This window comes from Lepidochelys kempii, chromosome 9 (assembly GCF_965140285.1).
Source record: "Lepidochelys kempii isolate rLepKem1 chromosome 9, rLepKem1.hap1, whole genome shotgun sequence".
Lineage (NCBI taxonomy): Eukaryota > Metazoa > Chordata > Testudines > Cheloniidae > Lepidochelys > Lepidochelys kempii.
In genome coordinates this window covers 56,163,447-56,189,132 of record NC_136388.1, presented here as the reverse complement: position 1 = coordinate 56,189,132, position 25,686 = coordinate 56,163,447, and the positions used below count along the sequence as shown (strand labels likewise).

General features: G+C 49.0%; 1 protein-coding gene across 1 annotated transcript; it reads right to left on the bottom strand.

Annotated features, from left to right (window-relative positions):
• Nucleotides 1-443: 443 nt before the first annotated feature.
• Nucleotides 444-25,331, bottom strand: MAB21L4 (mab-21 like 4). The gene is given in 8 exon segments (XM_073358696.1): nt 444-536; nt 1,378-1,712; nt 3,760-3,777; nt 8,222-8,443; nt 12,343-12,454; nt 15,980-16,155; nt 20,590-20,839; nt 25,143-25,331. Coding segments are annotated over 8 exon segments (1,395 nt in total).
• Between the last annotated feature and the right edge of the window lie 355 nt (nt 25,332-25,686).

Here is a 25,686-nt window from a genome sequence, read left to right as displayed (position 1 = left end):
CCATTCTTCCTCTAGCAGACCACACAGTACAAGTGATCGGCAATACTAAGAGTAATTCCACAGAGCATGGCTTACCCTACACTGACTGGAGCTCAGCTATGCAGCCATGTGGTAGTAGTGTACTTGAGTGTGTCATATACAGAGAACTGTATCTTGTGTCCATTCATCTAGCAATTCAAAGGCAGAGGACTGAAAAGGGTCTATGCGCCATGGGTAGCCCCATCCCCTCTCCTGTTCTGGTGACACTCAGGTGTCAACACCCAGCCTCCACCACCAGCTTATTTCAGCTCTGTCCCAATTGCTCTTTTTCCCATTTGTGCACTGTGAAGCCAATGGATATTGGGTTCCCAGAACAGCTGCTGTGATCAAGGCAGTAAAGGCAAATGTGCGGGGAACCCATTCAGTCTATAGGTTCAGGGCGTGACCATGTGAGGTGAGCTGGCTCAGCTCTGGTCATTAACCACCTTCTCGGCCTTTGACAAGATGTTCGACAGAGCAGAGATCTGTTCTTTGTCCTGGATGTGATAAACCTGGAACTGAACAAAAGGGAAAGAGGAGGAGTTAGATGGGAGGCCCACTCTGATCAGAAAATGCTGCCGATCAGAGGCATTTCTCAGCCCCAGAGAGCTGCGTGTGGCTCTAGCACTCTAGCACCATGCTGACCTATTTGGATATTTCTGAGGAATCCTACCTCTAGCCACATGACAGTGTGGGTATGGCAAGGAGCTTCAGCAATGCCCAGCTGGTGGAAGTTTCTCTGAGGATCACAGTCAGCTAACACAGATTAGAGCATCTCCTAACCCACTCTATCTTGCACCCAGGGCAGAGAATCAGGGAACTGTAACCAGCTTTCATAGAATCATAGAATATCAGGATTGGAAGGGACCTCAGGAGGTCATCTAGTCCAACCCCCTGCTCAAAGCAGAACCAATCCCCAATTAAATCATCCCAGCCAGGGCTTTGTCAAGCCTGACCTTAAAAACTTCTAAGGAAGGAGATTCCACCACCTCCCTAGGTGATGCATTCCAGTGCTTCACCATCCTTCTAGTGAAAAAGTTTTTCCCAATATCCAACCCAAACCTCCCCCACTGCAACTTGAGACCATTACTCCTTGTTCTGTCATCTGCTATCACCGAGAACAGTCTAGATCCATCCTCTTTGAAACCCCCTTTCAGGTAGTTGAAGGATGCTATCAAATCCCCCCTCATTCTTCTCTTCTGCAAACTAAACAATCCCAGTTCCCTCAGCCCAGTTTCTTCTCTTCCTGTCAGCCTTCCCTCCTCTGCTGGGTTCAGTTTACACTACAGACACCTGAGAATCTGGGCCTCCAACTGTTCCAGCACTCTGATGGGATCCTGGCCCATGATTCTGAATTACCTTACTAAGCAGCACATCAAAGTAGGCTGGGTCCTAGTAGGCTCCGTCCTCATCTGGGAGCTGCAGCGAGGTCTTGATACCATTGTCTAGCCACGGGTGATTGTTCTGCCTTGCTTGGGTGAAATGGCACTTGAGGAAGTGCTCTGGTGAGCTGGCAAACCCCTCGACTCTGTGGTACAAAGCACTCAGGTCTAGATCCTCTCCTTGGAAAAGATTTTCTTCTGGATATAGGAAGTGGGGGAGATTTTTGGTTGCTAAGCAACAAAGCAGGATCACCAGGAGCCTATAGACTGATCCTTCCAGGTCCTCCCAGTCCTCAGGGGAAGGGAACATCAGTGGCCCACAGCAGCACCATCTAGAGGAAACCAAAAGGATTTACTCAGAGAGGGAGAATACAGAACATGTAAACTATCATGGGTTATACAGCTATGGCTGGGATGTTCAAAGCTGCCAAAGGAATTTAGGCACCACTAACATTAATGGGAATTGGGCATCCAAATCCCTCAGTAATGTTGAAACCTCTACCCATTATTTATGTTTGTAATTGTGGTATCTAAATGCTTAATGTGGACATTTAAAAGTGGACAGACTTTAATTTGCATCCCATTGACTTGACGGGGGCTGTTCTGTCTCCCAGAGGTGCGGACTCCAGCAGACATCAGCACATCAGGGACACTCGGTTCATATTCTGAAGATTTTCTTCATATTAATAAGTGTCTTAATTTTTGTCTAATGAAAGCTTGATTCAAATTATTCAGCAACTTGAAAATAATCTGCATTTCTGTGGCAATTTACATGGAGGCATCATCACATTGAAACTATCAGCAAGGCCAGGGCACAATTCCATACCAGCCATCACTGGCATGTTACTCTTCTACTAACACACTTGTGTCTGTAATTAGCATAGCACAGGCCTACTGCCACGCCGGGATACTGAGAAATGGAGCACTGGTCACAATGGCTAGTACCTTCTAATACCATGCTAAAACATGAAGTATACGCAAGTCATAAAGGTTAGCACTGCCCAAAGTGGGCACTCCAAACTGCTGTGGAGTGTTGTATTAACTGGGTTAAAATCTGAAGGACAAATTCCTCAACACCATCTATGGTTCTGGAGAACAGAACATGTCTCAACCATGAAAGGGAGCATATCCAAGAGCGTGGTGCCTCGTAATACCTTAGCTGAGGTCCCATGAGATGGAGCATCTCCAAATTATTAAAGATGGTACTGCCACTAGCACAACATCCTCAACATCAGGCTGCAATGTTAGCAGCTGGTGCATGCTCAGGTTGTGAAAAACAAATTCAGTGGTGTGACAGGCGTCGGTCGGTCCTCCGAGCCCCTAGGGGCGATGGAGAGCAATGGTCTCCGTGGCAGGCCTCGGCCCCACCTCCCGGGTGTTGGGGAATTAGCGGGAAGGTGTGCCAGCCGGAGTCAGTAGCGCGCCCCTCAGGCAGGGGAGCGCCGGCGAGAGTCAGTAGCACGCCCCTCAGGCAGGGGAGCGCCGGGGTGGGGGAAGGCAGGCCCACCCAACTCCACTGCGTTCCAGCCCAGGGCCCTGACAGTGGTGGGAGGCGAAGGTCCCGCTGCTGGGTCAGTGGGGCAATCTGCACCCGCTGACCAAACACACCCACCCCATGGTGTAGTTGGGCCCCTGGGCTACTTCCTACCCGGTCTCTCTCAGGCGGGTTGCTCCGGTCCCTCCATCTCCTCTGGGTAATCCGCTGCGGGCAGCTCCGGTTCCTTCGGGTATTCCGCTGCGGGCCACCCCCGCTCCCTCTCGGTATTGGACTCACGCTGGCCCGGGCTGCAGTCAGGCCCCTCCAGGTCCTCTGGGTATTCAGCGGCCAGCAGCCCTGGTTGCCACAGGCCTTCCCCCCGGTCAGGCTCCTCCTTGCCCAGGGCTTCGTCTGGGTCAGCAGCAGGATCGCGAGGGAGCAGCCCGCAGCCTGTGTCTGTCTCCCTCCCTGGTGCTCTCCTCACTGGGCAGAGGGCCCCGCCCTTTGTACTTCCTGTCCCACCCCTCCCCTTCCGGGGATTGGCGGAAGCTTGGCCTGGCCCCGCCCACTCAGGCTCAGAGGGTGGCTCTTTACCCTCGGGTTCGGAGGGGAGCCACCCTGGCTCCCTACATACCCCACCCCTCAAATCCAGCTCCCGATCTTCGGAGCTGGCGTCCTCACCTTCTCCGAGGCGGGATAGGAAATCTGCATTGGCATTGTCTCGTCCCGCCCGATGGTGGATCGTGAAGACATAGGGCTGCAGAGCGAGATACCATCGCATCAGCCTGGCATTATTGTCCTTCATCTTACTGAGCCATTTCAGGGGTGCGTGGTCCGTAACCAGTATAAAGGGGGCCCCGAGGAGGTAGTAGCGGAGAGCATCGACTGCCCACTTAACGGCTAGGGCCTCTTTCTCCACAACGGAGTAGTTCCATTCTCTGGGGAACAGCTTCCGACTGAGGTAAACAATCGGGTGTTCCTCCCCGTCCACCTCCTGCGAGAGGACCGCCTCCAAGCCCAACGCCTGAGGCATCTCTCTGTACAATAAAGTCACGATGAAAGTCGGGGCTGAAGAGTATTGGATCGCTACACAGCCGTTCTTTGATGGTTCGAAAGGCCGTCTCATACTCGTTGGACCAATGCACCCGGCGGGGACTGTCCTTGGTCAAGAGATCCATTAGCGGGGCCGTAATGCTTGCGAAGTGGGGTACAAACCGCCGGTAATAACCAGCTAAGCCCAAAAATTGACGTACTTGCCTCTTCGTGGTCGGCACCAGACATTCCTGGAGTGCTTGGACCTTCCTGACGAGGGGGCGGACCTGTCCCCGGCCCAAGGTGTACCCCAGGTAAGTGGTTTACTCCCACCCGATTCGGCATTTTTTCGGGTTGGCCGTCAGCCCGGCGGTGCGGAGGTCCCGGAGGACTGCCGCTACTTGGTTAAGATGCTCCTCCCAGTTATTGCCATAGATGACCACATCGTCCAGGTAGGCCGCCGCGTATTTCGTGTGTGGTTGCAATACCCGGTCCATCAAACGCTGGAAGGTTGCCGGGGCCCCATGTAGGCCGAAAGGCATCCGGGTGAAATGGTATAACCCTGAAGGGGTGGCAAACACGGTCTTCTCCTTGGACCTGGGATCCAAGGGGATCTGCCAGTACCCTTTGGTGAGATCTAAAGTGGTGATATAACAGGCCTCCCTGAGCCGGTCGAGGAGCTCGTCGATGTGGGGCATCGGATAGGCGTCAAATTTTGAGATGGTGTTGACCCTCCGGAAGTCAATGCAAAACCGCCGGCTCCCATCGGGCTTCGGTACAAGGACAACGGGGCTCCGCCACTCGCTCTGGGAGGGCTCAATAACACCCAGCTCCAACATCGCCTGGACTTCCTCCTCTACGGCCTTCCGCATTCGCCTCGGCAATGGCCAGGTTGTCTCTGGGACCACCACCCCGGGTTCCATCTGGATCACATGGTAGGTGAGCGTAGTCTGCCCAGGTTTCGTGGTGAACGTCTTGGGGAACGCCCTCACTAAGCAGAGTGCCTGGTCTTGCTGCTCAACGGTGAGTGTCTCTGCTAGCTGGGGTTCACCATTATCCAACTCCTCGGGTGGTTGGGGCCCCAGTTCCGGTTCGGGGGGATATGGGGCCACTATGAGCCCTTCCCAGTCCTGCAAAGGTTTTAAGAGTTCACATGATAAATCTGCTTTTCCTTACAGCGACCAGGTTGCTGAATTTCATAAGTTACCGGCCCTACCTGGCGGAGGACCTCATACGGACCCTGCCAGCGGGCAAAAAGCTTTGATTCCTCCGAGGGAAGCAGGAGGAGTACTCGGTCCCCTGGCCCGAATGATCGAGCCTGGGCGCCCCGATTGTAGTGTTGCTCCTGGGCTCTTTGGGCGGTGTTTAAGTTCTCACTCGCGAACTCGCCCGCCCGCACCAGCCACCCCTGCAGTTGTAAGACATATTGCAAGAGACCCTGTGTTGCGGATGGGTTGTGTTCCCAAGTCTCCCTCAAGAGGTCCAACACCCCGCGGGGTCGCCGCCCATAGAGGAGCTCGAACGGGGAGAACTTCTTGGACGCCTGTGGGACTTCTCGAATCGCCAGTAGTAAAGGAGGGAGCCGCTGGTCCCACTGGCAGAGATCCTGGGTGGGGAAACGCCGCAACATCCCCTTCAGGGTCCAGTTGAACCGCTCGACCAATCCGTCAGTCTGGGGATGGTAGACCGAGGTCTGCAATTTCTTAATCCCCAATAGGGCACATACCTGGCGGAACAGCTTAGATGTGAAGTTGGTCCCTTGATCAGTGAGTATCTCCCATGGGAGGCCCACCCTTGCGAAGATCTTCACGAGCTCCACAGCGATAGTGCGGGCGGTGATACTTCTTAAGGGGATGGCCTGCGGGAAGCGGGTGGCGTAGTCCATCAGGACGAGGATGTATTGATGGCCCGCCTTGCTTTTTGGGAAAGGCCTGACCAGGTCCATTGCTACCCGCTCAAATGGCACACCTACGACTGGTAACGGAACCAGGGGGGCATTCCGTACCCCGGCTGGGGTTGCATGTTGGCAGTCCGGGCACGATGCACAGTACTCCTTCACCTCACGGTGGACGCCGGGCCAGAAGAACCTGGCCAGGACCCTGGCCACAGTTTTTTCCTGCCCTAAATGGCTGGCAGCCAGGATGTCATGTGCAAGCTTCAGGACAGCCCGACGATGGATGCGGGGGACCACGAGTTGGGTCCGGACCTCTTGGGTCTGGGGGTCTCGGTCAAGGTGGTAGAGCTGCTAGTGGTTGAGTTCAAACCTGGGCCACTGGGTGGTGCGCTGCGCCTCCACGACCTCACCATCCACCCGGGCCAGCTGCTCGTAGGCAAACCAGAGCGTAGGATCCTCCCTTTGATCTCGGCTAAAGTCCACCAGGTCAGGAGGGGGACCCACCATTTCCAGGGCCTCCTGCCCAGGGGTGGGTCCTGGTTCCGCTCCAGGGTCGGAGCTCAAGTCAGATCCTGTCCTCTTCTCAGGTGGGGCTCCCTCGAACGCCTCTTTGGTGGGTAGGGATTGGAGCACCTCGACGAAGTCTGGCCAGTCCCGGCCCAGGATCACTGGATAGGCGAGGGATGACGCCACTGCCACATTCATTAACTGCGTTACTCCATGCACCGTAATGGGGACCCGCACCGTGGGGTACGATTTTACATCTCCGTGGATGCACTGAATCCATACTTCCCCGATGGTCTGCTGGGGGTCCGAGAAGAGTGCCTGGCGGACAAGGGTCTGCCCACAGCCCGAATTGACTAGACCCACCACGGGGACCCCGGCGACTTTCATGGGAGCTGTCAGTTTGGCCACGGAGGGCAGACGGGCCCGTCGCTCCCCGGCGCATACCAGGCCAAAGTTGCAGTCCATTGCTGGACAGCCCCGTTGCAGATGCCCATACTCACCACATCGGAAACAAGTCCTACCTCTGGGCGCGCCGGCCATGTGGGGGCACCAGTGGGGCTGCAGAGTGGGCTGGAGCCTGGTGGTCGGGTTAAGCGTCCAGGGCCGGAGAGTGGTGTTGACTCGGGCCATCGGGAAAACTCGGTAGCGTGCCCCTCAGGCAGGGGAGCGCCGGCGAGAGTCAATAATGCCCCCCTTGGGCAGGGGAGCGCCAGCGAGACTCAGTAGCGCGCCCCTCGGGCAGGGGAGCGCCAGCGAGAGTCAGTAGCATGCCCCTCGGGCAGGGGCTGAGCCCAAAATATATGTAACCCCCATCTATAGAGTCTTGGCTGTTTAGCTCATCTCATGCTCTTAACTCTGGAGGCCCCTGGTTCCATTCCCCATGTATCAAGCATCACTAGAGCGGAACATTTGTCACATTATTTTTTATCAAAAATCCCAGAGCAGTCACAGTAACTGTAGTAAAAGGCATGGGTTGCTACACTTCCAGTGCCTGCTCCCTGATTTTTTTAAAAAGAAAACTCTCCTCACTGCCCCACCAATGGGGCCCTGACCACCACTGAAGCACCCTCTCCCCCTGGTACTGCAACCCTAATCCTGGCCCGCTATGGAGGAGAGTCCCTGGGGGGATGGAGGCTGGAGAGTAAGCCTGCCCTGCACTCCCCCAGCACTGAGCCTGCCCTGCACTCCCCCAGCAGTGGCAGCTCCTGCAGTTCCTGTGTTCCATGTGGCTGGGCATGGTTCCACGTTCCAGGTGTTGTGACCTGGTGTGTGGGGTCACAGTGCTGCTCAGGTTCCCCCTCCCCTCCGTGCAATCATTATGGAGGGTCAGGTGGGCAAAAGCTGAGCAGCGCTGCAACCAGATGCACCAGGTTGCAACACCTGGAGCGGCTGCAGGAACCGCTGTTGTGGGGTGAGTCATAGACATGGAGAAAAGTCACAGACAAACACAAAAATCACACTCTTTGTGAGAGTTTCCCACCCATGACAAATGTGCAGCCCTAGCCATCACACATGGAGCACAGGGAATAGAACACAAGATCTTCAGGGCTGGAAACACACGCTCCTGTCACATGAGCGGAACAAGAATCACTATTAGCTTTAGTAGTATTAAGGCTTATGTACCTTCTCTGGCTCATGGGAACAAGAGCGTGACTATTCTGATACACCTGACCAGGCCTGGCATTCTGTTCAGCATAAGACAATGGTACAAATACACACCTAGCTATATTATTCCCATCTTGTTGGGTTCGTATGCCAAGGTTAATTGAATGTTTCTTTCAGTAAAGATGTGTAAGGTGCACAATTCTCATAGGGTCAAAGTGACTCAGATCAGAATACGGTGCCATACACCAGAATACGGGCTATTCACAGTCACAAGTACAGTGTCCCAAGCTGGTCTCTCAGGAAAACATATCTTTAAGTGATTAAATGTGAGCCCTCATTTCCTGCCCTCTTCTTTCCAGACCTCACTGTTGACCTGGTCCAGTAGGCGAAGGCTGTCCAGATGGTGGCCCTTCAGTGTGCCTGCAATATGGAGCAGTTTTATGACAGGGAAATTGGTGGAGTACCTGGTGAGAGAACTGTATAGGCTGCAGCTGAACTGCTCATTGTCTTTCCAGGGCTTTTCTAGAGCTGGTATGGATTGAATCAACATTAATATGAGCAGGTTTGCCCTTTCTCCTGGATCCTCCCAAGCAAGGGGAAGATCATAGAATCATAGAATATCAGGGTTGGAAGGGACCCCTGAAGGTCATCTAGTCCAACCCCCTGCTCAAAGCAGGACCAATTCCCAGTTAAATCATCCCAGCCAGGGCTTTGTCAAGCCTGACCTTAAAAACCTCTAAGGAAGGAGATTCTACCACCCCCCTAGGTAACGCATTCCAGTGTTTCACCACCCTCTTAGTGAAAAAGTTTTTCCTAATATCCAGTCTAAACCTCCCCCACTGCAACTTGAGACCATTACTCCTCGTTCTGTCATCTGCTACCATTGAGAACAGTCTAGAGGCATCCTCTTTGGAACCCCCTTTCAGGTAGTTGAAAGCAGCTATCAAATCCCCCCTCATTCTTCTCTTCTGCAGGCTAAACAATCCCAGCTCCCTCAGCCTCTCCTCATAACTCATGTGTTCCAGTCCCCTAATCATTTTTGTTGCCCTTCGCTGGACTCTTTCCAATTTATCCACATCCTTCTTGAAGTGTGGGGCCCAAAACTGGACACAGTACTCCAGATGAGGCCTCACCAATGTCGAATAGAGGGGAACGATCACGTCCCTCGATCTGCTCGCTATGCCCCTACTTATACATCCCAAAATGCCATTGGCCTTCTTGGCAACAAGGGCACACTGCTGACTCATATCCAGCTTCTCGTCCACTGTCACCCCTAGGTCCTTTTCCGCAGAACTGCTGCCTAGCCATTCGGTCCCTAGTCTGTAGCTGTGCATTGGGTTCTTCCGTCCTAAGTGCAGGACCCTGCACTTATCCTTATTGAACCTCATCAGATTCCTTTTGGCCCAATCTTCCAATTGGTCTAGGTCCTTCTGTATCCTATCCCTCCCCTCCAGCGTATCTACCACTCCTCCCAGTTTAGTATCATCCACAAATTTGCTGAGAGTGCAATCCACACCATCCTCCAGATCATTTATGAAGATATTGAATAAAACCGGCCCCAGGACCGACCCTTGGGGCACTCCACTTGATACCGGCTGCCAACTAGACATGGAGCCATTGATCACTACCCATGGAGCCCGACAATCTAGCCAGCTTTCTACCCACCTTATAGTGCATTCATCCAGCCCATACTTCCTTAACTTGCTGACAAGAATACTATGGGAGACCGTGTCAAAAGCTTTGCTAAAGTCAAGAAACAATACATCCACTGCTTTCCCTTCATCCACAGAACCAGTAATCTCATCATAAAAGGCGATTAGATTAGTGAGGCATGACCTTCCCTTGGTGAATCCATGCTGGCTGTTCCTGATCACTTTCCTCTCATGCAAGTGCTTCAGGATTGATTCTTTGAGGACCTGCTCCATGATTTTTCCAGGGACTGAGGTGAGGCTGACTGGCCTGTAGTTCCCAGGATCTTCCTTCTTCCCTTTTTTAAAGATTGGCACTACATTAGCCTTTTTCCAGTCATCCGGGATTTCCCCGGTTCGCCACGAGTTTTCAAAGATAATGGCCAGTGGCTCTGCAATCACAGCCGCCAATTCCTTCAGCACTCTCGGATGCAACTCATCCGGCCCCATGGACTTGTGCACGTCCAGCTTTTCTAAATAGTCCCTAACCACCTCTATCTCCACAGAGGGCTGGCCATCTCTTCCGCATTTTGTGATGCCCAGCGCAGCAGTCTGGGAGCTGACCTTGTTAGTGAAAACAGAGGCAAAAAAAGCATTGAGTACATTAGCTTTTTCCACATCCTCTGTCACTAGGTTGCCTCCCTCATTCAGTAAGGGGCCCACACATTCTTTGGCTTTCTTCTTGTTGCCAACATACCTGAAGAAACCCTTCTTGTTACTCTTGACATCTCTGGCTAGCTGCAGCTCCAGGTGCGATTTGGCCCTCCTGATAACATTCCTACATGCCCGAGCAATATTTTTATACTCTTCCCTGGTCATATGTCCAACCTTCCACTTCTTGTAAGCTTCTTTTTTATGTTTAAGATCCGCTAGGATTTCACCATTAAGCCAAGCTGGTCGCCTGCCATATTTACTATTCTTTCGACTCATCGGGATGGTTTGTCCCTGTAACCTCAACAGGGATTCCTTGAAATACAGCCAGCTCTCCTGGACTCCTTTCCCCTTCAAGTTAGTCCCCCAGGGGATCCTGGCCATCCGTTCCCTGAGGGAGTCGAAGTCTGCTTTCCTGAAGTCCAGGGTCCGTATCCTGCTGCTTACCTTTCTTCCCTGCGTCAGGATCCTGAACTCAACCAACTCATGGTCACTGCCTCCCAGATTCCCATCCACTTTTGCTTCCCCCACTAATTCTACCCGGTTTGTGAGCAGCAGGTCAAGAAAAGCGCCCCCCCAGTTGGCTCCTCTAGCACTTGCGCCAGGAAATTGTCCCCTATGCTTTCCAAAAACTTCCTGGATTGTCTATGCACCGCTGTATTGCTCTCCCAGCAGATATCAGGAAAATTAAAGTCACCCATGAGAATCAGGGCATGCGATCTAGTAGCTTCCGTGAGCTGCCGGAAGAAAGCCTCATCCACCTCATCCCCCTGGTCCGGTGGTCTATAGCAGACTCCCACCACTACATCACTCTTGTTGCACACACTTCTAAACTTAATCCAGAGACACTCAGGTTTTTCTGCAGTTTCGTACCGGAGCTCTGATGCCAGGGAGCAGTGGAGGCCAAGGAAGTCTATAGCATCATGGTACCCTCTATTAAGGTTCCTCCTCAGATCAGGTCACTATGTAAATTCTTGTGCTCATCCCTGCACTTGGTTATATCTTGGTGTCCCTAAAATAGATTTTGGAGGGCATCTTTCTGAAATACTGCCAGCATAAAAAAGTGCCGTCCTTTCAGAAGCAGGCCATCAGCTCTGTGAACATCACTTTGGTCCTGCTAATATGGTAGTAGGCCTGTTGGAAGATGTCTTCTTTAGTAGAGGTGAGTCAATTTCTGGCAAGTTTCAGGCTTTAGTTGTTCATCTCTAATTTGCTGAAGTCAGCCGGCTGATGCTGGAATTGCTGCCAGAACAAGTTCAATGTAGACTTAAACCAAAGTGGCTTGACCTGAAGGAATTTGAAAACTGAATGCTGCAACAAAAATTCAGCAGCAATAAAACTTCAATGTTCAGTACAGAACTAAAGCACTGCCTGAACTGAGCCCAGGGAAAAAATTGTAGATAAAAGCTCCTCGCTTTTGGAACTGTTCAAAACTCAGCAGGAACTCCCAGATCCTCCCAAGCAGAGACTCCAAAAGGACTTCTCCAGAGCAATTGGGTTCATTCTCAGTATTCCCCAGCACGACAAAGAGAGGCTCTAGAATCTGCAGGTACTCTGTCAGGAACTGAGCCGTTTCCACAGGGAACACTACATGAGAACTCAGCCAAAGTGAAAACAAGGTTTGTAAGGCTGATGAGAATCCCTCAAAGATGTGATCTATAGAATAATGTTCAGGACTACTTAAATGGAATGGATAAAGGGACATAGCTGTGTAAATAGTATTAAGGAATTTAAGTTTATTTTGGATTGTGGTGTGAGTACACACATTGGTTTCAGAGGAGCAGCCATGTTAGTCTGTATCCGCTAAAAGAAAAGGAGTACTTGTGGTACCTTAGAGACTAACAATTTTTTTTTTAATTTATTTGAGCATAAGCTTTTGTGAGCTACAGCTCACTTCATCGGATGCACTTCATCCAATGAAGTGAGCTGTAGCTCACGAAAGCTTATGCTCAGATAAATTTGTTAGTCTCTAAGGTGCCACAAGTACTCCTTTTCTTTTTACACATTGGTTTATAGGTTAAATTTTAATCATGTATCATAAAGGGAGATGTGGAGTGGTTATAGAGTTCCTGGTCCTCCACAGTTTACCAGAGAGGACCAGGATGGTTGCAGCAGGAAGCTTAATAAACATGAGTTCTTCCTGGTTCAGGGAGGTCTCCAGTTGCCGTTTAAAGCATGTCTCTTTGTGTTTCTCCTCACACTGCAGAGCCCATCCAGACCTGGGAGGCCCAGCCTTGCCCAGTGCTTCATTTGTAAAGAGGTGCCGGAGCTCAAGCAAAACAAAACGGCATCCTCCACACAGTGTGACCTCTCATACACTGTACTTGCAAGGTCACGCCTTACAGGCAAGTGTAGAATTGCATGCCTTACTAAAGGACACTGACAGAAGAGCTGCCAAGGCTGCACCCTGGCATGAAAAGAGGTGCTGGGGCTGAGCCCTGGCAAGCCCCAGCTCAAATTAAATTCTGGCCATGACAAAACTCTAGCCAGAGGATGATCCCACTGTGATGGGTTCGGTCACAGAGATCCCCTTGGGACTGTCACCTGGTGAGGTGAAGTAACTCCTGAGCCCGTTTTCCCTGTCAGCTTGGGACTCCAGAACACTGCCTTGTTGAGACAGACACAATAGCTTGCTGCAGCACAGACCCAGGTCTAGTCCATGCCCACAAAGCTGCAGACTTTAACTAAAAAATGCTCAGCAGGTTTCCTGCCTCCAGCACCCAGACACCCAGCTCCCAATGGGATCCAAACCCCAAATAAATCTGTTTTACTCTGTATAAAGCTTATATAGGGTAAACTCATAAATTGTCCGCCCTCTATAACACGGATAGAGAGATATGCACAGCTGTTTGCTCCCCCAGCTATTAATCACTTACTCTGCATTTACTAATAAACAAAAGTGATTTTATTAAGTATGAAAAGTGGGATTTAAGTGGTTTCAAGTAATAACAGACAGAACAAAGTAAGTCACAAAGCAAAATAAAACAAAACATACAAGTCTAAGCCTAATACATTAAGAAACTGATTACAGGTAGGTTTCAGAGTAGCAGCCATGTTAGTCTGTATTCGCAAAAAAGAAAAGGAGTACTTGTGGCACCTTAGAGACTAACCAATTTATTTGAGCATAAGTTTTCATGAGCTACAGCTCACTTCATCGGATGCATTCAGTGGAAAATACAGTGGGGAGATTTATATACAAAGAGAACATGAAACAATGGGTGTTACCATACACACTATAACCAGAGTGATCACTTAAGGTGAGCTATTACCAGCAGGAGAGCGGTGGGAGGAAGAGGGGAACCTTTTGCAGTGATAATCAAGGTGGGCCATTTCCAGCAGTTGACAAGAATGTCTGAGGAACAGTGGGGGGTGGGGGTGGGGGATAAACATGAGGAAATAGTTTTACTTCGTGTAATGACCCATCCACTCCTGGACTCTATTCAAGCCGAAGTTAATCGTATCCAGTTTGCAAATTAATTCCAATTCAGCAGTCTCTCGTTGGAGTCTGTTTTTGAAGTTTTTTTGTTGAAGTATTGCCACTTTTAGGCCTGTAATCGAGTGACCAGAGAGATTGAAGTGTTCTCCGACTGGTTTTTGAATGTTATAATTCTTGATGTCTGATTTGTGTCCATTTATCCTTTTATGTAGAGACTGTCCAGTTTGACCAATGTACATGGCAGAGGGGCATTGCTGGCACATAATGTCATATATCACATTGGTAGATGTGCAGTAAACGAGCCTCTGATATTGTGGTTGATGTGATTAGGCCCTATGATGGTGTCCCCTGAATAGATATGTGGACACAGTTGGCAACGGGCTTTGTTGCAAGGATAGGTTCCTGGGTTAGTGGTTCTGTTGTGTGGTGTGTGGTTGCTGGTGAGTATTTGCTTCAGGTTGGGGGGCTGTCTGTAAGCAAGGACTGGCCTGTCTCCCAAGATCTGTGAGAGTGATGGGTCGTTCTTCAGGATAGGCTGTAGATCCTTGATGATGCGTTGGAGAGGTTTTAGTTGGGGGCTGAAGGTGATGGCTAGTGGCATTCTGTTATTTTCTTTGTTGGGCCTGTCCTGTGGTAGGTGACTTCTGGGTACTCTTCTGACTCTGTCAATCTGTTTCTTCACTTCAGCAGGTGGGTATTGTAGCTGTAAGAATGCTTGATAGAGATCTTGTAGGTGTTTGTCTCTGTCTGAGGGGTTGGAGCAAATGCGGTTGTATCGTAGAGCTTGGCTGTAGACAATGGAACACGTGGTGTGGTCTGGATGAAAGCTGGAGGCATATAGGTAGGCATAGCGGTCAGTAGGTTTCTGGTATAGGGTGGTGTTTATGTGACCATTGCTTATTAGCACTGTAGTGTCCAGGAAGTGGATCTCTTGTGTGGACTGGTCCAGGCTGAGGTTGATGGTGGGATGGAAATAGTTGAAATCATGGTGGAATTCCTCAAGGGCTTCTTTTCCATGGGTCCAGATGATGAACGCCACTAGCCTCTCTGGGATCCCACCCCTCCTTCTAAATGGAAAAGTACCAGATTTAAGATGGATTCCAGCATCATGTGACATGGTCACATATCCTGTGAGACCCCAGCCTCCATTCTTCCTGGGCTGGCCCACACTAACACAGGAAAGTTTGCAAGTAAACAGAGCCATTTACAGTTCATTGATTTTGAAGAACCCTTAATGGCTTCCACTTAACATGTTTACATTAGTAATACAAGTTTATATCTTATTCTTCTAACTCCAGACATAGAAATAATACATGCAAACAAATAGGATGAACACACTCAGTAGATTATAAGTTTTGTAATGATACCTTACAAGAGACCTTTTGCATAAAGCATATTCCAGTTACATCATATTCACATTTATAAGCATATTTGCATAAAACAAATGGAGTGCAATGTCACACCACCCTCTCAGGGGGAGGCAGTCTGGTGGCTTTGTGACTCCAAACTTCTTGCCTACCCCTCTGTGGAGTCAGAGACCTCACCTCCCAAAAGGGCACTGGGGCTAAGACTGGGCTGGTGGTGGATCTCCAATATCCCAGTCTAAGAGGTGGGTTCCTGTGGTTGGCAGCAGGGGAGACAGAGCAGGATGAGTAGCCCAAAGAGAGACCATCACTGATAGCTCAGTAACAGCATTCCCAGCTGGGAGCAACAGAGCTGGGACAGTAACAGAGCTCCCAGCTGAGGCAACAGAATCTGCCCTGTGCTCCAGGGTGAAGATAGTAGTGATCATGACAACACCATAGAAGAACCCAGGAGCGGCCAGCATGGTATGGCAGTTGAACTCAGCAGTAGATCTTGTGGTTCACCATGTATTACACTGGCCCTGAACTCCATTGCAGGGTCCTCATTTTATTAGGACTTTTCTTCCTAGTGAAAGGCTGAACTTTATTTAGAGTTGATTGAAATTTTTCAAATTTTGAAGATAACATTTTCAAATGTTGATGAAAATTTTCATTGAAACTTCAAATTTGGATGGAAAACAGCAAACAAAATCATCAAAATTTACAGAATCAAGAAGTTCCCTCCATTTTTCACTAGCTCTTTTAAATTCTACAGAACTATACTCCATTGCTTAAGACTGCATCCCCACTGGTAGTCTGTATGGCAGACAAACCCTCTGTCTCTCTCCCGGTAAGGTTTCAGGAAGGGGTTCGGATGGCAGGAGTATAGCTTGGTGTTTACCTCCAGTGATAGTAGCTGCTGGGGACGAAGTCAGCCCCGTGTTACTTTTTGCAGGCTGCCTTCTGCAAAACTTCCTTCTCTGCATCTGTTGTGGAGTTTCAGAGCACTCTGCTTTCTCTGCACCACAGGGATAATGTTGAACCTGATCATTTTCCAGCCACTGGACAGCAGCAGGGACAGCTGCAGACCTTCTTCCTTTAGGCTTTCAGCGCTGAGGTCACCTGGTCAAGGGCAGAAGTTGCTTTTAGAAAACAACAGTCAGAAATCTCCTGATCCTCTCTTCCCTCCCCCACCCTTTCCTCTTTAAGCCTTGTCTGCCTTGGAGACAAGTTCCAGTTCAGCCGAGCAGGACCCTGAGACTGGTAGCTCTTGCCCTGTTCTTTAAAATAGAACTGCTTTTCCTGGATGGATGTTTAGCAGTAGTGCATCATCCAGTCTCCACTGCATACCAGGCAAGACAGTCTGGGAGAGAATGAGAATTCACCTTGTTTCAGCACCTATGGGCAAGGGCAACAGACCATGGCAATGGCTGCTGCTGGAGCGAGATCAATGGATGAAATTAAGAAAAAGTTTTGAAATGAAGAACCTGGCATCTCTGCTCGGATGCATGTGAGTTCATTCTATCCCCCTCTAGCCTATAATAAACTACATAAAGACTTATTAAATATGAAAAGGAAACAAGAAAGTTATTTAAAAGGTTAAAGCGGATAAACAATAGACACACAAATGAGTTACAATCTTCAATTTCAAAAGGTAATAGAAGCTTCTATAACCAACAAGCTCTATACGTCCTTTAGGGCTAATCCAGGCTAAGCAGCTTGGGATCTCTTGCTTATTCTTAAAAATATCTTGCTCCTCACAAGCAACATAGAAATAATCAGTCCCTTCTTGATAGGGGTTTTATTCTCTTCTTCCCACATGCTTTCAGTTGCAAAGCTCAGCGGATGCGAAGAGTCATCTTCACAGGGAGGATGCACAATAACAAGAAAAGTCTTTTGTCCTCTTGTTGGTGGCACATACGGAAATTCCAGTTGCAACATCCCACAATAGTCTATCTGGTATTGATAGATCGTCCTTTTGGAAAGGGCGTAACACCTTCTGTTGGGATCAACCCTTCGCACTAATTAATGTCGCTCTCCTGTATGGTGATTTACACAGTCACAGCGGCTCACAATACAACCGCTCAAATATAACCTTACACTATGGGATACAGGTGTGATAAGTAAGATTAATGCACATAGCAGCTCACCAGCATTCCATAACTCTAAAGATTAAACACATTCTTAGCATTCTAGCTCCTGTTTTAACCATACTAACAGTCAGGTGAGCCAGACTGATTCCAACTCGGTATATGTCAGTGTTCAAGTGAGGCAAGGGGATCTTCATAGAATCACCACCTCACTAGGTAACCCATTCCAGTGTTTCACCACCCTCCTAGTGAAAAACGTTTTCCTAATATCCAACCTAAACCTCTCTCACTCCAACTTGAGACCATTACTCCTTGTTCTGTCATCTGGTACCACTGAGAACAGCCTAGATCCATCCTCTTTGGAACCCCCTTTCAGGTAGTTGAAAGCAGCTATCAAATCCCCCCTCATTCTTCTCTTCTGCAGACTAAATAATCCCAGTTCCCACAGCCTCTCCTCATAAGTCATGTGTTCCAGTCCCCTAATCATTTTTGTTGCCCTCCGCTGGACTCTTTCCAATTTTTCCACATCCTCATTGTAGTGTAGGGCCCAATACTGGACACAGTATTCCGGATGAGGCCTCACCAATGCCGAATAGAGGGGAATTATCACGTCCCTTGATCTGATGGCAATGCCCATACTTATACAGCCCAAATTGGATTGGCCTTCTTGGCAACAAGGGCACACTGTTGACTCATATCCAGCTTCTTGTCCACTGTAACCCCTAGGTCCTTTTCTGCAGAACTGCTGCCTAGCCATTCAGTCCCTAGTCTGTCAGGACTCTGCACGTATCCTTGTTGAACCTCATCAGATCTCTTTTGGCCCAATCCTCTAATTTGTCTAGGGCCCTCTGTATCCTATCCCAACCTTCCAGCATATCTACCACTCCTCCCAGTTTAGTGTCATCTGCAAACTTGCTGAGGATGCAATCCACGCCATCCTCCAGATCATTAAGGAAGATATTGAACAAAACCGGCCCCAGGGCCGACCCTTGGGGCACTCCGCTTGATACTGGCTGCCAACTAGACATGGAGCCATTGATCACTACCCGTTGAGCCCGACAATCTAGCCAGCTTTCTACCCACCTTATAGTCCATTCATCCAGCCCATACTTCTTTAACTTACTGTCAAGAATACTGTGGGAGACCGTGTCAAAAGCTTTGCTAAAGTCAAGGAATAACACATCCACTGCTTTCCCCTCATCCACAGAGCCAGTTATCTCATCATAGAAGGCAATTAGATTAGTCAGGCATGACTTGCCCTTGGTGAATCCATGCTGACTGTTCCTGATCACTTTCCTCTCCTATAAGTGCTTTAAAATTGATTCCTTGAGGACCTGCTCCATGACTTTCCAGGGATTGAGGTGAGCTTGGCATGAGGTGGCACCTGACAGAAATATGTGTTGATGGAAACATGGAGAAGGATGCTTAGCTAGACAGACAAGTGGGTGTTTGGTGAGTCAGATGGTCGGACAGACAAACAGTTGTGCGTAGAAGAGTGACTCACTGGCTGGCACCCGCTTGTGGCTGGGCATGGGATAGCAGTCCCTCCTCCTCTAACACCCCTACCGACAGCATCTTTGGCCTTGGAGCAGTCTGCCTCATCATATGACTTGGCCCTCTGACTATGTCACATTCAATCCCTTCAAGGGTAACAGAGTTCCATGAACAACTGTCCAGTGACATTATGCCAGGTCCTCAGCCCCAGCCAGGCTTGCCACCTCTGAGGTACAACTAACTGGGACATCTGAACCATTTCATCCGTGTCTGCTACCTCAACAAAGGGGCAATCCTGGGAAAACCTGGACAGGTGGCAACCCTAGCCCCAACTCTGGGCCCAGTTCTCCTTACACCCCTTTTCCCCAGAGCTTCCAACAGTCCTTACCCCTTGTATCAGGTCAGTTTCCACAGCCCCTTCCTCAGCGGCTGGTAGGGGAACCCTGGCCCTTCCTCTTCTCTAGGGTCCAGTCCTGGGTGCTTGTGGTAAATAGCTATGTTTTAACTGCCTTCCTGGACCACTTCCTGCCTCAGCCTGCCCCTTTCCCCAGCCCCTGCCTGGGCTCCCTCTCTGCAGACTCTTTACCTCTTTCCAGACCCTACGTAGTTCCTTCTGGATCTTGTATCAAGCGATGACCCCCCAGTGTCTTCTCCCTACCTGGAACAAGTGTCCTGCTTAGCTGAGCTTGTAGTAAGCCCTCTTTGAACTGGTCCCACTCACAGTTCTGTTTCACAGAGCAGAGAGGTTAGCACTGCCTCACTAGCCTATGATTAACTTCAATATGGTCACTTCTTTATCATACCACTAGCAGTGATGTTTTTAATCTAGAGAGCAAGACCTGAGACCAGGACAATGTCCACAGTTTAACAGTCATCTGGTCATTGAGAAGCAGGAGAAGCGTGACATAAAAACGTCTGGAGACTGAAGGCAACAGTCAAGTGAAGCTAGACAAGAACAGGGAAGTAGAATATATAGCTGGTTCATAACAAAGCTTTGTAGTCATTGAGATGCACTGGGTAACCTTTTATTAGGGTATCCTTAGTTACAGTGGGGAAACCCCGGCCCCTTTCAAGTCAGTGGAAAACTCCCATTGACTTTACTGGTGTCAAGGAACTTTATTTCAGTGTGGTACTGAATTGTAATCAAATGGCATATCGAGCCCTTTCGACCTGAAAAATCCCAAAGCACTCTAGACTATAGCCACTCCATGGGGCTTTCTCACCCACCACTGAAATGCAACCACCTCTAGAGTGAAACACTGAAGATATCCTGTGCCAACAGCATTACACAACACGAAGAAATTAACCTCTCTAGATGAAACCTAGGGGTTTTGTTTTGTTGTTTATTTTCCCCACTCTGCAGAGTATGTAACTAACTAAGTCAGAGTTTGAACAGACACTGGGATCTAAAGTTGGCAACCTCTTTTTTATGTCTCCATCAATGGGCCACTCTGTCCTCAGTGGACCAAGCAGTGTATCTTGGGATGAGAGGGGAACTGAGTTTCTCTGTCATTGCTCTGTGCTTTACTGGTAGATTCCAGTTCTGACTGAATAGCTTTTCTCTTTCCTGGCATCGATGGGAGTTCGGAATCCAGCCTTTCAGTTTATGTTCATTTTGGGGTAACAACCATCACTTCTATATAGTTTATTGACCCGTTATCGATCTGAAACCTATTAAAGACCTTTCTTGTCATATCACATATCATATGGTCTGAATAACCTGATGTGTCTTTTCCAACTTGTTCCATCTTCTTCCTCTCTCCTTCTCCTCTTCCCATTCCCCGCACCTCTCAGCCTCTGTCTGTGCCTCTCCTTGTTTCCCTTTTTGTCTCTTGCCATCTGCATCTCTGTCCCCTTCCCCCGTTCTGGGCCAGGAGCAAAGAGATAGCAGGCCTCTAGTCAAACCACAGAACCCCTGTGGTCACTCTGCTCCACTGGCCCACACCCCCACAGATGTAGTTGGCATACAGACCTGGCTTAATGAGGAACTGGTGCCTGCAGTGGACAATGGCAATGAAAATTAGCTCTTTCAGGAGCCTAAGGACCTTGCCTGGCAGTATGTGCCCCCTGCACTCAGCGCTGTCCACCACACTGAACACATCCTCTCTGGTCCAATTTTCCCAGCCAGCTCCTTCTTTGGGCACTCCTAGGTCACAGCAGCCTGACATCTGATGGTGCCCATTGGTAACTGTCTCTGACTGGCCCTGTTTACTAGAGCACTCCTGCAGCAGGAGAGTGTGACACAGAAACCACCTTGGGGCTGCCAACTGATGTGCCAAGACTACTTCTACCCCTGCTGCCCCTGCCATCCCAGCTTGGGACTTCAGTGCCCTGTCCAGTTTGAGCCAGACCTGCTAGCCTGCTGCAAACCCAGACCCAGGTCTGAACCACGTCCCCTAACAGCTGTAGGCTTAATTGAAAGCAGCTTAAGAAGTGTTCCTGTCTTTAACACTCAGATGCCCAACTCCCAATGGGGTCCAAACCCCAAATAAATCCGTTTTACCCTGTATAAAGCTTATACAGGGTAAACTCATAAATTGTTCACCGTCTATAACACTGAGAGAGAGATATGCACAGCTGTTTGCCCTCCCAGGTATTAATACATACTCTGGGTTAACTGATAAGTAAAAAGTGATTTTATTAAATACAGAAAGTAGGATTTAAGTGGTTCCAAGTAATAGTAGACAGAACAAAGTTGATTACCAAGCAAAATAAAATAGAACATGCAAGTCTATGTCTAATACAGTAAGACAACTGAATATAGATAAATACCTCACCCTCAGAGGAATTCCAGTAAGCTTCCTTTTACAGACTAGTCTCCTTCTAGTCTGGGTCCAGCAACCACTCACACCCGCTGTAGTTACTGTCCTTTGTTCCAGTTTCTTTCAGGTATCCTTGGGGGTGGAGAGGCTCCCTCTTTAGCTAGCTGAAGACAAAATGGAGGGGTCTGCCAGAGGTTTAAATAGCCATTCTCTTGTGAGTGCAGACCCCCTCCTCTCTTCTATGTAAAGTCCAGCTCCAGGATGGAGTTCTGGAGTCACTTGGGCAAGTCACATGTCCATGCATGATTCAGTTTTTACAGGCAGCAGCCATTGTCCACATGCTACCTTGAACATCTTCATGTAGACCTCTTATGTGGATTGGAGCCTTCCATGATCCATTGTGCATTAAGTGCTTCTTGATTGGGCACTTAACTTGCAAATTCCTTTCTAAAGAAGCTGACCAAATGCCTTACTAATGCTATTTAAAATCAAACAAGTATACAGCTAATATTCATAACTTTGAATACAACAATGACACATGCATACAAATAGGATGAATAGATTCAGTAGATCATAACTGGATTCTTTGATCATGGAACGGTGTTCCAAGAAGGAGGAGTGCTAGGCAGAGACAGGCTCCACCTAACGAAGAGAGGGAAGAGCATCTTCCCAATCAGGCTGGCTAACCTCGTGAGGAGGGCTTTAAACTAGGTTCACCAGGGGAAGGAGACCAAAGCCCTGAGGTAAGTGGGAAAGCAGGATACCGGGAGGAAGCACAGGCAGGAGAACACGAAAAGGGAGGGCTCCTGCCTCATACTAAGAAAGCAGGACAAACAGCAAGTTATCTCAAGTGCCTATACACAAATGCAAGAAGCCTGGGAAACAAGCAGGGAGAACTGGAAGTCCTGGCACAGTCAAGGAATTATGATGTGATTGGAATCACAGAGACTTGGTGGGATAACATGACTGGAGTACTGTGATGGGTGGATATAAACTGTTCAGGAAGGACAGGCAGGGCAGAAAAGGTGGGGGAGTAGCACTGGATGTAAGAGAGCAATATGACTGTTCAGAGCTCTGCTATGAAACTGCAGAAAAACCTGAGTGTCTCTGGATTAAGTTTAGAAGTGTGTGCAACAAAGGTGATGTCATGGTGGGAGTCTGCTATAGAACATCGGATCAGGGGGATGAGGTAGCTTTCTTCCGGCAACTAACGGAAGTTACTAGATCACAGGCCCTGGTTCTCATGGGAGACTTCAATCGCCCTGATATCTGCTGGCAGAGCAATACAGTGGTACACAGACAATCCAGGAAGTTTTTGGAAAGTGTAGAGGACAATTTCCTGGTGCAAGTGCTGGAGGAACCAACTAGGGGCAGAGCTCTTCTTGACCTGCTGCTCACAAACCAGGAAGAATTAGTAGGGGAAGCAAAAGTGGATGGGAACCTGGGAGGCAGTGACCATGAGATGGTGGAGTTCAGGATCCTGACACAGGGAAGAAAGGAGAGCAGCAGAATACCGATCCTGGACTTCAGAAAAGCAGACTTTGACAAGCTCAGGGAACTGATGGGCAGGATCCCCTGGGAGAATAACATGATGGGGAAAGGAGTCCAGGAGAGCTGGCTGTATTTTAAAGAATCCTTATTGAGGTTACAGGGACAAACCATCCCGATGTGTAGAAAGAATAGTAAATATGGCAAGTGACCAGCTTGGCTTAACAGTGAAATCCTTCTTGATCTTAAACACAAAAAAGAAGCTGACAAGAACTGGAAGATTGGACAAATGACCAGGGAAGCGTATATAAATATTGCTCAGGCATGCAGGAGTGAAATCAGGAAGGCCAAATCACACCTGGAGGTGCAGCTAGCAAGAGATGTTAAGAGTAACAAGAAGGGTTTCTTCAGGTATGTTAGCAACAAGAAGAAATTCAAGGAAAGTGTGGGCCCCTTACTGAATGAGGGAGGCAACCTAGTGACAGAGGATGTGGAAAAAGCTAATGTACTCAATGCTTTTTTTGCCTCTGTCTTCACGAACAAGGTCAGCTCCCAGACTGCTGCACTGGGCAGCACAGCATGGGGAGGAGGTGGCCAGCCCTCTGTGAAGGAAGAAGTGGTTCGGGACTATTTAGAAAAGCTGGATGAGCACAAGTCCATGGAGTCAGATGCACTGCATCTGAAGGTGCTAAAGAAGTTGGCAGTTGTGATTGCAGAGCCATTGGCCATTATCTTTGAAAACTTGTCGCGATCGGGGGAGGTCCCGGACGACTGGAAAAAGGCTAACGTAGTGCCCATCTTTAACAAGGGAAGAAGGAGTATCCTGGGAACTACAGGCCAGTCAGCCTCACCTCAGTCCCTGGAAAAATCATGGAGCAGATCCTCAAGGAATCAATTCTGAAGTATTTAGAGGAGAGGAAAGTGATCAGGAACAGTCAGCATGGATTCACCAAGGGCAAGTCATGCCTGACTAATCTAATTGCCTTCTGTGATGAGATAACTGGCTCTGTGGATGAGGGGAAAGCAGTGGACATGTTGTTCCTTGACTTTAGCAAAGCTTTTGACACGGTCTCCCACAGTATTCTTGACAGTAAGTTAAAGAAGTATGGGATGGATGAATGGATGATAAGGTGTATAGAAAGCTGGCTAGATTGTCGGGCTCAACGGGTAGTGATCAATGGCTGCATGTCTAGTTGGCAGCCGGTATCCAGTGGAGTGCCCCAAAGGTCGGTCCTCGGACCGGTTTTGTTCAATATCTTTCTTAAAGATCTGGAGGATGGTGTGGATTGCACCCTCAGCAAGTTTGCAGATGACACTAAACTGGGAGGAGTGCTAGATACACTGGAGGGTAGGGATAGGATACAGAGGGCCCTAGACAAATTAGAGGATTGGGCCAAAAGAAATCTGATGAGGTTCAACAAGGACAAGTGCAGAGTCCTGCACTTAGGACAGAAGAATCCCATGCACTGCTACAGACTAGGGACTGAATGGCTAGACAGCAGTTCTGCAGAAACGGACCTAGGCGTTATACTGGATGAGAAGCTGGATATGAGTCAAGAGTGTGCCCTTGTTGCCAAGAAGGCTAATAGCATTTTGGGATGTATAAGTTGGGACATTGCCAACAGATCGAGGGACGTGATCGTTCCCCTCTATTCGGCACTGGTGAGGCCTCATCTGGAGTACTGTGTCCAGTTTTGGGCCCCACACTACAAGAAGGATGTGGAAACATTGGAAAACATCCAGCGGAGGGCAACAAAAATGATTAGGGGACTGGAACACATGACTTACGAGGAGAGGCTGAGGGAACTGGGATTGTTTAGTCTTGTGGAAGAGAAGAATGAGGGGGGATTTGATAGCTGCTTTCAACTACCTGAAAGGGGGTTCCAAAGGATCTAGACTGCTCTCAGTGGTAGCAGATGACAGAACGAGGAGTAATGGTCTCAAGTTGCAGTGGGGGAAGTTTAAGTTGGATATTAGGAAACATTTTTTCACTAGGAGGGTGGTGAAACACTGGAATGCGTTACCTAGGGAGGTGTTGGAATCTCCTTCCTTAGAAGTTTTTAAGGTCAGGCTTGACAAAGCCCTGGCTGGAATGATTTAGTTGGGGATTGGTCGTGCTTTGAACAGGGGGTTGGACTAGATGACCTCCTGAGGTCCCTTCCAACTCTGATATTCTATGATTCTATAACCTTCACAGAGATATGTAGCATAAAACATATTCCAGTTATACCATATATACATTCATAAACATATTTCCATAAAGCCTGAGGAGTGCATGGTCACAGAGGGCATCAGCTGCAATCCACAAGGGAACCCCCACAGTTACTGCATTCTCTGAGGTACAGAGGGCAAATTCAAAAGCTTCCAGGTTTCTTGAATAATCCGCTATAAATCTGAAATCCATGGCAGTGACCTTCTCCAGCACAGTCAGCAAGATTTTCTCTGCCCTCTGGAAATGCTCCATCCTCTGACCTTCGTGGGAAAGTATCACTCACAGATAGCTGCGCCAATGAGAAACTTTCACAGCCATGGCTACAAAGCCAGGGCAAAGATCCCCTCCTCTCTGCAGAGCTCCTTTGGTGGTGCAAGCCTTACCTTCCCCAGTACAGCCAGGTATGCATGCAGGTGGGGGAGGGAAGGCAGAGAAGGCTGGGAGCAGGTGCCTTGTGGGAGGAGCAGCCAGTGGAGAGACATTCTAAGGCATTAATAAGCCCAGTGTTTTCCTCCTACATAACTGAAAGAGTGCAAACTCCATCTGAGCTATTCATTGCCAAGGTGGCTACCTAACAATCAGGTGTATCTGGCAAGAGATCCAGCCA